This window comes from Rhinichthys klamathensis, unplaced genomic scaffold (genome assembly GCF_029890125.1).
Source record: "Rhinichthys klamathensis goyatoka isolate OS25496 unplaced genomic scaffold, OSU_Roscu_1.1 h1tg000125l_1, whole genome shotgun sequence".
NCBI classification, from domain to species: Eukaryota; Metazoa; Chordata; class Actinopteri; order Cypriniformes; family Leuciscidae; genus Rhinichthys; species Rhinichthys klamathensis.
Window position 1 is genome coordinate 167,919 of NW_026606662.1, and position 15,564 is coordinate 183,482.

The following is a 15,564-nucleotide window of genomic DNA, read 5'->3' on the forward strand; positions in this document are numbered from 1 at the left end:
AGAATATTTAATGTGCAAAAGGACAACAATTATAATGGCTTAACAGTATTTTGCTTCAGTGCAAATTAAAATGGAAGTGTTTTGAGGTTGCATGCCCACATATTTGAAATAAAATGCAAACACCTTTAGAACTTGACAAACTTTGGCAATACATTATCACAAGCATGCGTTTGTACTACAGCACCACATGTTTGGGACAAGAGCACATGACGAAAACTGACAGTATACATGTCGCACCATAGAATCAAAATAAGAACAGCCTAAAATACCATGTTCCCTTAATGCAGTACCTTTACCGTAGTACAGTAAATTAATCTCTTGGTATAGAGAGAATAAAATGTTTGAACACAGCCACTAAATCACAATTACACCCAAAGGACGGCAATGTTAACTTTATGTTAGGAGGACCTTAATGGTGTTTGGATTAGATGCTGATAGCCTCAGTGACATATTTAGTGTTTTACAGAAGATACAGGTTACTGAGATGCTAACAATATGGGTCTAATGGTGGTGAGAACAGCTGCCTCGATAGAGAACAGGTGAGGGTCGTCGACATCAGGGCAGCTGACTCTCATGAACTCCGCCAGGCGAAGCAGGTACTCGATGTTGTGGCCCGACTTCCCCTTGCACACAGCGATCTGAGCAGCGATTTCCTCCGTACTTGCAGGCCCCAGGTAAATAGGGTTGTCAGCTGTGGCGATATACACCAGAGCCTGGACAGGTGACTGATTCATGCCCTGCGGAAAGAACTCTAAGGCCTGGGTCAGGTAGCCTCCTCTCACCGCCTCCCTCACGTTCAGGTACTTGAGAGACTCTTCGACCTGAGAGCCAGTCACCTCGAAGGCAACACCCCAGGTGCATGCCTGTGTAAAAAAAAACCATAAGGTTAGTCACATATAGTGAGAGAAACGAACATTTAAAGGGACAGTTCACCCAAAAACGTTTAAAAAAAAAAAATCCATACACAAAATGTTATTTTTCCAAACCAAAAACTTTCAGAAAAATTTAAAGATTTTGGGTATAATGACAGCCTCAGTCACTTATTTTCATTACATCTTTTCTCTATACAATGAAAGTGAATGGAGACTGACACTGTCATTCAGTTTGATATCTTTCGTGTTTTGCGGAAATCAGTCATGGGTAAACGGTAAAACCATCATGCCCACAAAATGTGATGTTTCTTTGTGGTCTATTCATAGCGTTGTTCCTATAAAAAGTGGAAGTTGCACTTACGTCATCCTCCTCGATGAGCGTCACCACTCTTCCGGGCTGTTATGGAAACACGAAAAAGTCAATGAGTTGCAATGGGAGAACTGTTCAGGTATTTACTTGTGTGTTCTTAGGGGGGAAAATATATATATATATATATAAATGGAAAACTCACCATTTCATCATCTCCACGATGAAAATTATCTCCGTGCCAGAAGCGTCTCTTGTACCCCTTAATGTAACCGACCTTGCTCCTCTTGTACTTAAAGTCTGGTTTCCAAACCAACGAGCCGTAACCGAAGATCCACAAGCTGGATTTTACAGCGACGACGTCTTGAGGTTTCATCTTAGTATGGTATGAGAATAGGAAGGGTAATAGTGTAACGTTACGGTTTGATGTAACAGCTAAGTTGAATGGGCCCACAGGCTAACTAGCTAACGTTAGCTTCCTCCTGTCAAGTAGGAGAGGTATCGGTTGGCTCACGGCTATACCGCGGACGGTATTAGAGCCCAACTGCTTGGCAGTTGTGATGGTGCAGTCCCGAAAATCGCTTTTCTGTGCCTGGTGCATGCCGATGCCGTGCAGTTACCGCATCATTGCCTTAAAACTCCATCTCGGCCTCTTCGGCTCTTTCAATTCGAATAAAACACAAAAGCTGTTGCTAGCTCACCAGCCAGCCTCCTATTTAGCAACAAACCGCTAACCAGCCAATCACACGACTCTTTATAGTCAGAAGAAATAGCCTTTTAACCGTTGCTTTCGGGAACCCTAGGTTGCCGTGCTGCTTTTCCTCCTCAGCGGATGATGAAATGTGGACTGCTTTGAAGCACACTATATGCGAGATGTCTATGGGCGTATCTGACCTAGCTCAAAATCCGGACCAATCATTAGCGTAGATAGGGCGGGGCGTCCTGCCTTCTATCCAACCAATTCATCTCGCTGTGACTCTATAAGCGCATAATTGTCTGATTGGTTCACGAACCCGGAACAAACGTGCGCAGTTGACTAATTTCATAGGCGTGCCAGCCGTCAGTCACAGAAAACGCTCACGCTCATTCGCCAGCAGTTCTGTCGCTTAAAGTCTGCTCGGCTGATGCAACTTGAAACAAGCGTTTCAAGCCGCGATGCAGGCAGGCACAGTACGTACTGAGACTTATTGCATCAGTCCTCCCAACAAGAATGTTTTTTTTGAGACCGAGTCAGGTCTCATACAAGGTATCGGATTTTACTAAGTAAGAAGTCTTCATTGGAAAATAATATAATGTCCATCCATTTTTCAAACCGCATTTACTGTCTCAGGGATGCTGGAGCGTGTCGAGCAAACTAATAATATAATATAATATAATATAATATAATATAATATAATATAATATAATATAATATAATATAAAGAGAAAATAAGATGCTTTTGCAAACCATATCCACCAATTCCTTTTTGTTGTTTTTGCTTTAAATGCAATTGTCTAGTCAAATTGTCATAAGAAACGGCAACATCCTTGAAACATCTCCATTTAGTTTTATCCTATCATGACTGCTGAGGCAGATTAGTTTCTTCCTGAAGATCTTTTAAGCTATGGCATCGGCTTGTATTTTAGATCTCCTTTGTCTGTAATCTCCATGACATATTTCAGATCTTTCCATTTTTATTAGAATGCAGAATCCTGTTATTCATACTATTTTCATTTCTAATCTTTCTACAAACCTGTGACATCCAATGCTATACCTGATGGTTTCCACTGTGACAACCACATATGTTCATCTCTAGTTGTTTACATCTCATGTTCACTTTATTTACAAATTATGATAAAGTTGAGGTTATCAGTACCTTAAATTCAGAAGGTACTCTGAGTACATATTGTTTGTCCTCTGAGTTGCATCATGTTCCTTGCAAAACAAATATTTATGTACCGTTTTTTTTTTTTTTTTTTTGTCTTGGTGATTCAGTGTTATTACATTAATATATTTGCATAATACTGAGTCATTCAAATGTATTTGACCAGGCTGAGAATAACAACATGTCAGCATCATAAAACTATTAAGACAGAAAAACAGGCAGGCAGACTTGTGATCTCAGTAAGTCACAGTTCCTTTGTCAGCCCTGCTTGGGAATTGCGTTTTTAGGTTGACACCCTTTATCAGCCGAGTTCCGAAGCCATTAAACCACACTGACTCAACTCCTTGACAATGAGGATAGTGGTATTTTTCTAATTTTAAAAAAAATTAAGAGTTTATTTTATTAGTAACCTATTATATTGCAAATTAACCTTTTCAATTAAACATTGAATGTCACAAAAATTGGATGAATGAAAATATTATTTGTCATTTTTGCTGCTATTTTCTTGTTCAGTTCAGTTTCGGTTGATAAACAAAACACCCCTCGCCCTCGGCCCCCTGCCACTCCTGGACATTTCCTGTAGCTTAGGCTTTTATTTGGTTAAAATAGGATTATCTATAAATAGAGGTATTAGCTGGCATCATAAGATACAAGCACATGTAAGCTCCTTAAAAGTCTGCATGATGCACAAGCCTTTCTCTGCCTATAGCTCAAGCAGACGGGGGAGCGCAGTGACCAGACCTTTCACGAGACAGCCTGTTTACTTTCTCTAGCGCAGTGACCTTAGACTCGGACACACTAGCCCCCGCTGACCTTATATGAGTGACAAATGCAGAATGGAAAGAGGGTCATGTGAATTACACACTTGCTGTTTGTTTATAGCCATTATGAACACATTTCTTAAAGCTTACTGTTGCTAAAATTCCTGAAACAATTTAACAGCATAATTAATCGAATGTGTATCTTAATTGTGCTGCAACTGATATGTGATTTGAAAAAGCAAATTATTTTAAAAATGGATGACAATGGGATGTTCATGATGCTTACCTTGGTTGCCGTGCAAGTTTGAAAATCTGTTGATGACCAGATGAACTAGTTTCAGTCTGAAACATACCAATAGTATGTCCTGCAGGGAATTGAGGTTGGAGACCAAGAAATTTGCACCAAAACAGAAAAAAACAGGACAAGACACATTCCAATGCCCCATGCACACATATAGTGCACTTAAACATTCTTCCTGCCATACATGATAAAATGCAGTGAACGGTTCAGAGACGTTGATGTATTTAATATATATATTTTGTTTAATAATTTATTTATTTATTTTTTACTTTGGCTCACTGATAGATGGGACTGTTTGGTAATTATATATTTATTGTGATCACCACTTTTTTTTTATTTAACCTTTTCCCTCTTTTTTTTTTCTTAAAGGAATAATTTAGCCAAAAGTGGAAATTCTGTCATCATGTAGGCCTACTCACCCATATGTCGTTTTTTTATTCTGTGGAACCCATGATAAGATATATTTCTAAATATATAATTGTATTTGAAATTTTTTTGAACAATGTTCCAACTAACTTTGTCCATACAGTGAAGGTGAATGAGGTCTAAAACAACAATGGACTCCATTGACTTTCATTGTTTGGGCAAAACAGATCTTCAGAATATATTCTTATGTTGCATAAAAGAAATAAAGTCAGTTTTAGAATGACATGAAGGAGAGGTGAACTATCATTTTTGGGTGAACTATCCCATTAATAGGCTACATGCAAATCACTTGATAATTGCTTGACCTTGTAAATACTCAATTGTTATGTTTGTTGCATGGTTAAAGAATTTAAAATGTCACGAAATGCATCCTATAAAAGAAAAATTCAAGGACAGACAGGCACCAAATGTATTTTTTTTAGACCTTTATCATGTATTAATGTACAAACCGCACGGGCATTTTAGCGACATCTAGTGTTAGTGAAGAAAATTGCAGATGGAGGGCCTTTGGGTTTACTGGGTGTCTGGCTCATGATTGCTGTTTTTTGGACATCATGTGTTTTATATTGTACATTTTGGTATTGCATTTTAGCATCCTTTTAGGAATGGATTGACGTGTGACACATTTCCTCTTCTTCTGACTGCATATGGCTGACTGTGTCAAAATCTCATGAATGTTTCGCGATGTCAACGATGTTTTCGAATTCCACAGTGCAGATTTCAAAATACTCTTGAAATGAAATCAATAGTCTTGATTTGATGCCCCCCTCCCCTTTCGTTTGTTATGAGCTTGTTTCCTGAAACTTTGGGGATCCGTACAAAAATACAGAACGGAGAAAGAAAGAGATGCGTGAGAAAAGCGTTTGGCCAGTGCCGGCATGTTCTGCATTTTTTAATCAGACAGGAAAAAGGAAATGATGTCACTGGGTCACAAACAGGATGCAGTGATTATAACACAATGAGAATGCCTGGCCATGCGATTTAGACCCAGAGGCCAGAGAGCAATGCGCACACACACACACTTGCAGTTGTGGCAGGAGGGGTTCAAGTAACAGGTTGCATTGCGAAAGTTTTAGTTCAAGACTAATTGCTGCGATAACAAGTGTTTAATGCTCCTGCTGCTGACGGAAATTCTCTCAGAAACCTTTCCGAAATGTGTTTATTCTTCCTAAGTGTCCTTTTGACCCAAGCACAGACGCAAAGACAAGGATGCTTATGACATGGATGAACAGGATGTGTGTGTGGAGTGTGTTTGCGTGGCATAGATTTGTTGTTGTTTGTTGATTATGTTGCTGTTAGGAATGGAAAGAAATCCGAGCTTGACCTCCTGGACAACCATTTCTGTTTTAGTACTTTGTTAAACTCAAACTCAAAAACGCATCTCCTGCATGGCCCTCTGGTGCCTTGCGTGGGGTCTCGTAATATTGACTTTGGCCAGGGTGGTGAATTATTTAGGAAGAACTGATGGGAAGGATGAATCTCAGAGCTGAACATCGAACGCTAGTACAGATTGCTTTGTTTTTATGATGTGTGTCACCCTATTTAAATTCCCAATCAAGCCTTACAGATGTCCTTTGCACCCTTTAGGTGATCCTGTACAGCCGATACAGTCTTTGATTATTTCATTATTTTTGAATAAGACCCTTGCTTTTTTTCTCGATTCTTTTTGGTGTTTGGTGCGCATAATGCCACTGAAACCCATCTGTGGGCGCCAAGGCCACGTGCACGGCTCCGGCTGATTCTTTTGTTGGGGATGGAGATGTCTCCTTCAGCCCGAAGGCGAGGCTGAGGCCCTCGGAGCTGGAACTCGTTTGTGTCTGTAGATAAGTGTGTGTGTTTTGTTTATGGGTGCTCTGCTGAGCAGCGCCACGATGAACCTGGTGAGAGGGGCGGCATATGCCGCTGTTTTTATGGCAGGGCAAGGTTGCACCCTGGGGCATCTGTTTCGGTTTTCTGAGGAGGGGCTGCTCCTCTGTCGTTTGCGCTCTTCGCCTGTCTTTGTTTCAGAATTTCCAGCTCAAGGGGCCTGTATCCGAGGCAACGGATTTAAATTTCAAGCCAATTTACAACTGGGGAAGTGGAAGGAGGGGGTTGAATGTTTTTTTTTTTTTTTCAGGATTGAGAAAAAAAATACTTCACGGAGATGTAAAAGACGGTACATTTGTAACCTTTATAAGAGAGAGTAAAAGTAAACCATAACATTTTCATTCCCTTTCCACTCACCATTATAAGAAACACGTAAGTGTGAATGTATATGTGAAAAAAGCAACAAAAAAATAGCTTGAAGGAATTAACTTTTTATTCTTCAGATGTTTGGTTTCTTATAAATATGCATTATATACAAAATAATAGTATAAAACATATAAAGAGCAGTGTGTCATTATTAAATTAACTCTGGAAATAATCACTTTTTAAAAAAATTACATTATTGGTTCTGTATTTTCAAAACTAATTATAGGCAGTCAGTGGTGAGCAGTTGCTTTGTTTTTGTCCATTTCTTGTCTTGTACTCATGGGCCGTGTTGCATAAAAGAAGTCAAGTGAACTTCTTGGATCTTGCTGGCACAGTTTTGCGTATTACAGTTCTGTAGGTTATTTTTCTTCTCTTCTCCCCCCCCCCCCCATGTTGATCAAAATCCCCAAAACAATCCAAGAAGACCCTGGGCACAAACATAGCACTCGATTTAATTCTTTTAAGGCTTTTTTGTGAATTTTCAGCTGCTTATTGTAGAGAGGAGAGCAAAAAGTCTTTTTTTTTATATGATTGATGTAAGCAGTTTTTTTTTCTTCTCAGACATTCATAATGCTCATCATTGATTTGTATGGGTAAGCTCTGATTGGTGCTCCCCTCCTCATTCTTGCATAGCTGGCAATGCTGGTTGAAGGTTTGGAAGTCCCTGGCACCTTCCATTGATTACTTGGCGGACAATGTGTCCATGATTACCGCAAAAGGATCTTTTAAACTTTTTTTTTGAAGTCCCTTTTCCTTTCAGCCCACGGGGAAAAAAAAAAACATACCGTAGCAGAAGAGTTCAGAAATCATCCAGGACTGTACACGTTTGTACATAAACACTTCTTCAACATAAAACTAAACTATTGCATTCGATGAGCAGGACTCTGCTCTCTCCAGTTTCTCAAGTTTCTCAGTGCAGCAGTGGATGTCGATATAAATCTCCAGTCTCTAAGATTTTTGTAAACAATCCAGAAAAGATTTTAGTTTGATTGTGTTTTTGTCTCCTCTCTTCATAGACATCAGCCTGTAATTTATACCTGTAGAAAGAACAAAAACAAAACAGAGGCTTAGATTATGCTTTGGAAATGAAGCATCGCTCTCAATATGTACCATAATAATATCAGTTTCATAATAACCTAAATGGCATACAGTAGAATTCGATTTCAAATTTTAGTGGACTAAATGACACATTTATCACTTTTCTTTCATCATTAAGTGAGCCTCTGTTTAGTAGACTTCATTAGTAGACACTGACAGAATGATAAAATGGTGAACATGGCTAGCAGATCCCTGCTTGAAACATGCAGACATATTAAGAAATTAACGGATCCTCCTTACCTCAGTTGCTATGACACATTCACTCCTCTCCTCTGCTATTACAAACACAGACTGGTACATGGAGTCCCTTGGGGAACATATCGTTGATATCCTACACTCTGGCTTTTCCCTGCACACACAAATCACGCTTCATGTTAACACAAAGTAAAAGCACATGGGGCAGCTATTTATTGTGCGGAGATGGGGGTGAAAGCGCTCGGCTCATTTTTTCGCATTATAGCATTTTGTTCCTTTCCTCTGTTTACAGAGGCTGATGTAAGAAAACCCTTGTAAGAGGAAAAAGCGCTTTTGTTGTGCAGTCCAAATCAATAAAAATCTTTTAACAGGGTAAAAAGGCTTCTTGCTGTCAATGCCTTTGGGTCCAAGTGTAAAATTTAGTTTGAGTGTGTAAATGTGTGTTGTGGTTGTGGATATCAGGGTTTAACTTCTCTTAGCCAGTATTGATGTTCATATTACGGTCATCAAGTGAGCGCTAAGTGCAAAGGTTAATATACTGGGCGGCACGCTAATGGAGCATGACCTCAGCATAATAAAGCAAATTCAATCCATCCAAACACCTCTATTTATCAAAGTGACGTGAAATCCATTTCTTACCTGTACATTCTACTCAATGGTATTTTCTCTTCTAAACACTTTTCGTATTTATGACTTTTGTCCTCTTGGGATACGATGTCCTTGAACTCTTTCGATGAATTGTAGTCCAAGTGGCAGTTCTTGTGTATGTAATTCGATTTGTCAGGTGCACAGTCCACCTCTAGGCTGACCTGCTTATTAGTGTTCTTCAGCTGTGAGGTGGGGATCAAGTTGTCTCTTTGTGATTCCGACATGTTGTTCATTGCCTCGCCTCGAGTCCTTTCTCCAGATGCCTGCCTGTGAATGTGGCGCAGGGCAATGACCACCATGCAGAGCAGAACCACGAGAGCCACCAAACCCACGGCCAGAGAGACCGCGGCCCACTGGAAGGAGTCTTGAGTTTCTCCTTTGCTCACGGGAGCGGTGACCGAGTAGTATTCGCAGTGGGGTCCGGTGAAGCCGCTGGGGCAGAAGCAGGCGGGCGGGTTCCCTGGGATGCCCACGCAGGATCCGCCATTGAGGCAGGGTCTGGACGAGCAGGCGTTGGAGGGCCGGTCGCAGTTGCGGCCTTCGTATCCCGGGGCACAGGAGCAGACGTAGTCGTTGATGCGGTCGTAGCACGTGCCACCATTAGCACAGGGGTTGTTCGCGCAGTCGTTGATGTTGATCTCACAGCGCTGGCCAGTGAAGCCCGCTCGACAGCTACACATGCGAACGCCCCCCAGGACCACACACAAGCCATCTGTGGATCGTATAGGCACAGGTGTAAGTGACTAATTATACACACATCTGGATCTCTAGATCCAAAACACACTGCAGGAATTTAACATAAGAGAAAAGTTACTTTTGCGTACCATTGGCACACGGCAGAGTCGTGCATTTGTCCACTCTTCTTTCGCAGTTGAGACCAGTGTAGCCTCTGGGACAGTCACACGCATAGCTACGCCCGTTATCCTTCTCGTGGCATCTGCCGCCATGAAAGCACGGAGAGTCTGCGCAGGTGAGCAGACTGTGTTCACAGTGAGCTCCCTCAAAGCCAGGCAGACAGGTGCAGATGTAACCTTTATCAAGATCCTATAGGGCGAGAAAGGAAGCAGAGGTTTCAGAGATATATTTATGGACCCGTTCGCATTGTTTCATGTTTGTACAGTAATTCTAGATGTGAAGAAAGAGGCCTTTCAAAGGATGCAGAAATAAGGTCATAACATGCCCCTTGATTAAGCCTGAGGTTTTTACAGACACATTAATGATTGTTCTGAGATGACCAGATAATAAAATATCAAAGGTTAACTGTCATATTTGAGTGATTTCAATATCATCAAAGTCTGTTGTGAAGAGTATCCCAATCCAGATTGGTGCACATTACAGTAAAAAAAAAAAACAACAAAAAACATTAAACCCATGCATGTGGTTTTAATGAAATTAATATTTTCAGATGGAGTCAGCATCCCTCAGTGGCAGTAAAAACATGATAGTTTGGGGCTTTTCAACAAAATAATGACTCACTGAGCAAAGACCTCCGTTCTTGCATGGGCTGCTGTCACACTCTCGCACCTCAAGCTCGCAATTGACCCCGGTGAAACCAGGGCGACAGGTGCAGGTGTAACTGCCCTGACCTGTATTCATACATGTGGCTCCGTTCACACATGGCTTGTGATGTGTGCAAAAATTCAAATCTGTTTTGAAAGAAATAATAGAAAATGTCAGTCATATTTTTTACCATCACATTTTATTTTTCCATGTTAGAAAACTAGCAATGAACTGAAGTGCTTTAACTTCTTAAAGTTTATTACTTTGAGTGGTATGACACTGAGGTCAGTAATGAGTGAGACATTCAGTCAGCTATTGTAACCGTTTAGGGTTTAGTCTTACCTTGGTCACAGAACAGTCCACCCCAGCCCTCTTTACAGTTGCACTGCCATGGCTGTTGACAGGTGCCGTGTTTACAGGCTGGATATTTTCTACACTCTGTACAAAGTTTACCCTGCCATCCTTCTCTGCACCTGCAATACACAAATATAACCATACTATATGAGAAACACTTTAAATATGGTTCAGAACAAATGTTGTTTTTAAGCCCCACTAAACTAGATTTTCATGTTATTTTTCCATCAAACCGCAGTTGCTAAAACTCATTTAAATGACAAAAGCTGTTGCTTTTTAAGACTTACCCTGTTGTGTATTACAACAGGGCAAATACTATATAAATGTATGTATGCAGAGACACAGATCAAGAGGAATATTAGATCTGAATGTGATCGAGATATTTCACACTTCATACACAACCCATGTATACTTACACACACTCTCCAGGTTTGGAGCAATTGCCATTCGCCTCACTGCACCCCTCCAGACAGATCGCTGCATTAAAAGAAAAAGCTCTTGTTAGTAAAGAGCCATGGGTTTACAGTAGTTTTGCAAAGTTGAATCAAAGTTATGTTGGCTTATTAAAGGTGAAATGTCTTTTTTTTTCTCATGACATAATTCCTCCCGCATAGATAATAAGTAAGCCTTTGAGAGGTTGATTCTTCAAAAAGTGTACCAAAATATCGCTCTGTTTCTTTGAACATCTCTGCAATAACAATGTTGGCTTAGCCAGGTTTGGGCAGCACTACTTGTTTGCCCAACCAATGAAAGACAGGGGAAGTGCTCAGGAAACCTTTTTATTTTTTTTTATTTTTTTTATTCTGTCTGGTGGGAATAGTGGCACAAAAATAACACACTTTAACTAAAGATTAACCTTCACATTGAAAGTTGAAGATGTAATATAGCGCTGAGTTTTAAATTAGTATGTGTGACTGATTCATTCTGTGCATTAAGCTATGTTGCAGCTGAATGAAAAACAGAAATGTTAGAAACTGGTATATATATCTATTCCCAAGCTTTACAATAGGAGCATCCCATTATTGCATTATAAAAATTTACTTATCATCAGCTGCTCTTGTAAACTGAAGCTTTGTACTTCTTTATTATCATCAGCATATAAAGCATGGGCCTTGTCCAAATAAATATATTTTACTGCAACCAATTGTACAGAACCTGTCTAACGAGGTCACTGCTATGGATGCGGGTAATTTACTGTTGCCTGTGTTGAGCGGTCTATGACATTGATTTTGAGCGGGTACCCGACCAGCACTGACCGCAGCAGATGCTCTATCCCAATAACGGACAGCTGCCCCTATTGTTGTTTGTAGTCTCTGTGAGCCATATTTGCAGCTGCTACGCTGGAGCGCAACAATGGGGACTACAATTTTGTGGCGCGTGGCGGATAATAATGGCGCGATTAACCCGGCGCGTGCTTGCCATGACGCTCGTGTAGGATTAAATTACCAAGCACCCGCGCTTAGAGTATATACAAACTGTGTCAGCGCCCTGATCAACAGCGGGAATGGTCAGAGAAACTACAGCAGTTCACACCGTCACCGAGAAACCGTACACGCAAGAATCAAATGAATACAGCCAAACATTTGCTTTTCTTTAAACCCATGTAACCATCTCTGCGTACGTTTTGACAACCAAGATAAGGTTCTGGGTCTTTAAGGTACACACACACACACACATATTATATATATATATATATATATATAACCGCCTATTTCACCTCGCGGACGCTGTAAACAGTATCGCTTAAGTGGTAACCATAGCAACAGTGCGCTACTTGAGGATCATCATCATCGGATGGAACATTGACATGTTTAATATTTAACATTGCATGTTGCATTTTTACTAATTTAAACATTCATTTACACTAGATTTCATTATCAGTTAATTATTAATTTGCATATCTCAAATTGCCACATTTGTTTTGTTTTGTTTAAAAGGGAGTTTGCATGTGCTGTGAGCAGCAAAAGACACTTCTGGTTGTGCGGGATGGATTCCTAAAATGTCCTATAAAAATTCCCTCTAAAAAGTAGATCCAAGTCATTGTAATTTGCACAGTGCAGCGAGGCCTTATCTTAAGGTTCACCGGCAACATGGTTAACATCACTCATACATGCTCGAACAGAGCAAGACATAGGCTAAGGCTCACAGCAAAGCCTCAGTCTTCAAGACCAGAGTCCAGTGGATTGTGATCTCTGATTGCTTACGTTCTTCGCAGTACTCCCCCTTCCAGCCAGGGAGACAGGATAACTGTCCATCTGGGTTGCAGGTGTAGTGGCCAAAACGGTCGTCCCTGGGCGTGCATTTTTTGGAACAACTGTCGCCGTAGTAATTTTCATTGCAGATGAACCGGTAAGAATACCTTAGCTCCATCTGCTTCCCGCTTTGAACATCCTGAGACCATTCAGCCCCTACTTCCAACTTTCTCTGGATGGCAAAAAAGCTTATCTGCAAGTCGGGGTTGTATGTGTCTGTAAAGAAGAGGAGAAGATTCGGATTAGGCCATTGCTTCACTATTATTTGATTCTTCTTTTAAAATGTTTTTTTTTTTTCTCAGTAAAAACAACAACAAAAAAAGTTAAAATTAAGTATAGGTTAGAGTATGCCATTATTTGCTTATGTGTTTTTTGAATGCCTCTTCAAAAGAAGGAAAAAAATAAAGACCAATTTTAACTTATGGGAAGCTGACACATTTGGAGTACAACTTATGTTTAAATTTCCTCTTCCTTTTGAGTTAAGCAAAATATTCCCATGGTATTATCCCATTCTAAAGGGCGGGACAGACAAAGGTGTAAAATACAGGAAAATGCAGTCGGATGGTTTTGGCAAGCGCTGTGTATTCTCACCAAAGCCCACTGCGCTTTCCCACGCCAAAAATAAACCAAAGGAAGTTCAATTGTGTTCGAGCATGAGAATGCAAAGGTGTTTGAAGCAATAGAAAAAAAGGCATTACAAAGTAGCATTTTTTTAAATGAACATGTTTTTCTTAAGAGTTGGGTGCAGCGTGCCATGGTTTGATTAATGTTTTGAAAACAAAAATGTATATAACGTTCTAATGAAAGGAGAAGATTGAAATTCTGTATATATGCACAATATCGTAGTGTCGCCCTCTAGTGGGGGAAAAAAATCGTATCTTACCTACAGGTAGATCCGCGTAAGGTGAGTGCCAGGCCTCAATAATCAATGAAAATGATCCCTAACAGGAAAGAGAGATTTAGATGGAAACCTTTAATAACTGCAACACAAGATAAGTAAAACACAGTCGGGTGTGTATAAATAAATATAGTTGCATGCATTATAAAAACGTTAGAAGCAGAAATAAACGAATAACCATAATTAAGATGATCAAACTGCTGATTAATGAGGAGAGGATCGAAATAGTTAGTCTACACATGTTGAACCTGGCTGCATTACAAATTGTTGCTATCATAATACTGGAATAAAAACACAAACGTAATGCGTTCTGTTTTAGATCATACAATCCAAATAAATTGTATTTGAGCTTACCGGCCACCCAAAGTTGAACGGCAGTCGAATTGGTGTGCTGAAAGAGCCACCTCCCATGATACTGAACGAGTTTGTCCCAAGCACTGGCGTTATGGCACTTCCAAAGATACAGTCACCTGGAGACACGACCACCTGGTAGTTTTTTAGGCAAACTCTGAAGAAAGTCCTGCAGTCAGGCTTGCATAAATTGCCATTTGCGAGCAAGCCTTTGAAATTTTTGAATTCGTGAAGGTCGAGTTCGAAAACACCAGATCCAAATATCTGAAGGGAAAAATGACATGCATTACAACATTGCACTGCAAATACTGGCTTACCTACAAAAGTGCTCTCTGTAGGCAACTTGAGAGACAATTGAGAGAAACAGGTCCTACTGACTTTCCACAGCCTGACCGACTATGTTTGTTTACCTGCGTCAAAACGGTCGTGAAAAATGCGATGAGAAAGGTGAGCCAAGCTGCCATGCTTTTCGATTCTCCTGGGCAGCCGCGTCACCCACGATTATATTCCACGAAAGAGCCTATTCCAATGTAAAAGGGTGCAATGAAAACAAATGCCGAAGAGTAAAAAGGTATATCCCGCTGCGCGTCCACATGCACGTCACTTCACTGTGCAGGAGCACGTCAAATTTCCAGGTTATCCAAAAGGTGAAGGTGAAACTGGCAAATCAGCATCCAGTCTTATTCCTCTTCGGCTCAAGATATCCACGGAGCATGTTTAGTATTCCACAGTGAGCACACCGATGTGTTTAAATGTCAATGGTAATGTCTTGTTTTGGTTCTAAACTTTGTGCGCTAGCATTGCGCTGTTGGGTATCCTCGCGCTTCTCGTGTAATTCGTGAATGAAGACTTGTTTCTTGCGTCCCGGAGTATTTATACTGGCTTTGTGTCCGCGCTGCTCATTATATAAACTGTCTATCACTAAACGCCGCCCACTTTATACTCAGCCCCCCTCTCTCGACAACAATGATATCCACATTTAATACCCACCACTACGCGGATGATGACCAATTGAGCGCGAGTGATTATTAACAAGCCCAGCATCTGTTGGCATATTTAAAGCAGGCACGATTAAACACTGACCATTTCACACCATGCAATTTCCCCCTTATCGAAAACGGAGGAAACTTCGCACTACGTAGGCTACAGCCGGTTACTTCTCGTTTGTCCCCGTTCCAGTCAATTGGGCAGGTAATTATATTACATCATTGAAAGCGTGCACGGTCAGTGTAGGGTCATATTGCCTACCTTATACCTGATGTTCCGGCGTAGAGCCTCTTCGTGTTTCGAGCTAGGATAATATGAAAGCTCTGCGTTAAAGTGACCCCGACAGCACTATAATAATATTAGAATATGAAATAGTTAGCTAATAAAAAAATAAGCTACTGATTTTTTAAAAACAGTTTATGCACAATATTTTATTTTAAAATAATCAAAAGCTCACTCCAAACAATGCCTAAATAAGCTTTAATTAACAAAATCACAATGAATAACATTTCCACAT

At 40.4% G+C, this 15,564-nt stretch overlaps 2 protein-coding genes across 2 annotated transcripts; both read right to left on the reverse strand.

Annotated features, from left to right (window-relative positions):
- Positions 1 to 464: 464 nt before the first annotated feature.
- chac1 (ChaC, cation transport regulator homolog 1 (E. coli)) lies at positions 465 to 2,023 on the reverse strand. The gene is made up of 3 exons (XM_056256246.1): positions 1,385 to 2,023; positions 1,234 to 1,269; positions 465 to 863 (listed from the first exon to the last, which is right to left on the reverse strand). Exons 1-3 carry the CDS (start codon positions 1,553 to 1,555, stop codon positions 477 to 479), a joined length of 594 nt encoding a protein of 197 aa, XP_056112221.1. The 5' UTR covers positions 1,556 to 2,023; the 3' UTR covers positions 465 to 476.
- A 5,123-nt stretch (positions 2,024 to 7,146) lies between these two features.
- dll4 (delta-like 4 (Drosophila)) lies at positions 7,147 to 15,177 on the reverse strand. The gene is made up of 11 exons (XM_056256245.1): positions 14,471 to 15,177; positions 14,064 to 14,324; positions 13,695 to 13,752; positions 12,764 to 13,027; positions 10,976 to 11,036; positions 10,548 to 10,678; positions 10,182 to 10,351; positions 9,530 to 9,749; positions 8,697 to 9,417; positions 8,103 to 8,211; positions 7,147 to 7,801 (listed from the first exon to the last, which is right to left on the reverse strand). The coding sequence occupies exons 1-11, from the start codon at positions 14,522 to 14,524 to the stop codon at positions 7,796 to 7,798; spliced, it is 2,055 nt and encodes a 684-aa protein (XP_056112220.1). The 5' UTR covers positions 14,525 to 15,177; the 3' UTR covers positions 7,147 to 7,795.
- Positions 15,178 to 15,564: the final 387 nt, after the last annotated feature.

Excerpts from the sequence above, each read along its gene's own strand:
- dll4 (XM_056256245.1), bottom strand. The coding sequence starts at position 14,524 with ATGGCAGCTTGGCTCACCTTTCTCATCGCATTTTTCACGACCGTTTTG. Across the intron at positions 13,753-14,063 it reads CGTTCAACTTTGGGTGGCCG|GGATCATTTTCATTGATTAT; the intron begins GTAAGCTCAAAT and ends CTTTCCTGTTAG. Across the intron at positions 11,037-12,763 it reads GGGGGAGTACTGCGAAGAAC|CGATCTGTCTGGAGGGGTGC; the intron begins GTAAGCAATCAG and ends CTTTTAATGCAG.
- chac1 (XM_056256246.1), bottom strand. The coding sequence starts at position 1,555 with ATGAAACCTCAAGACGTCGTCGCTGTAAAATCCAGCTTGTGGATCTTC. Across the intron at positions 1,270-1,384 it reads ATCGTGGAGATGATGAAATG|CCCGGAAGAGTGGTGACGCT; the intron begins GTGAGTTTTCCA and ends TTTCCATAACAG. Across the intron at positions 864-1,233 it reads CGCTCATCGAGGAGGATGAC|GCATGCACCTGGGGTGTTGC; the intron begins GTAAGTGCAACT and ends TTTTTTACACAG.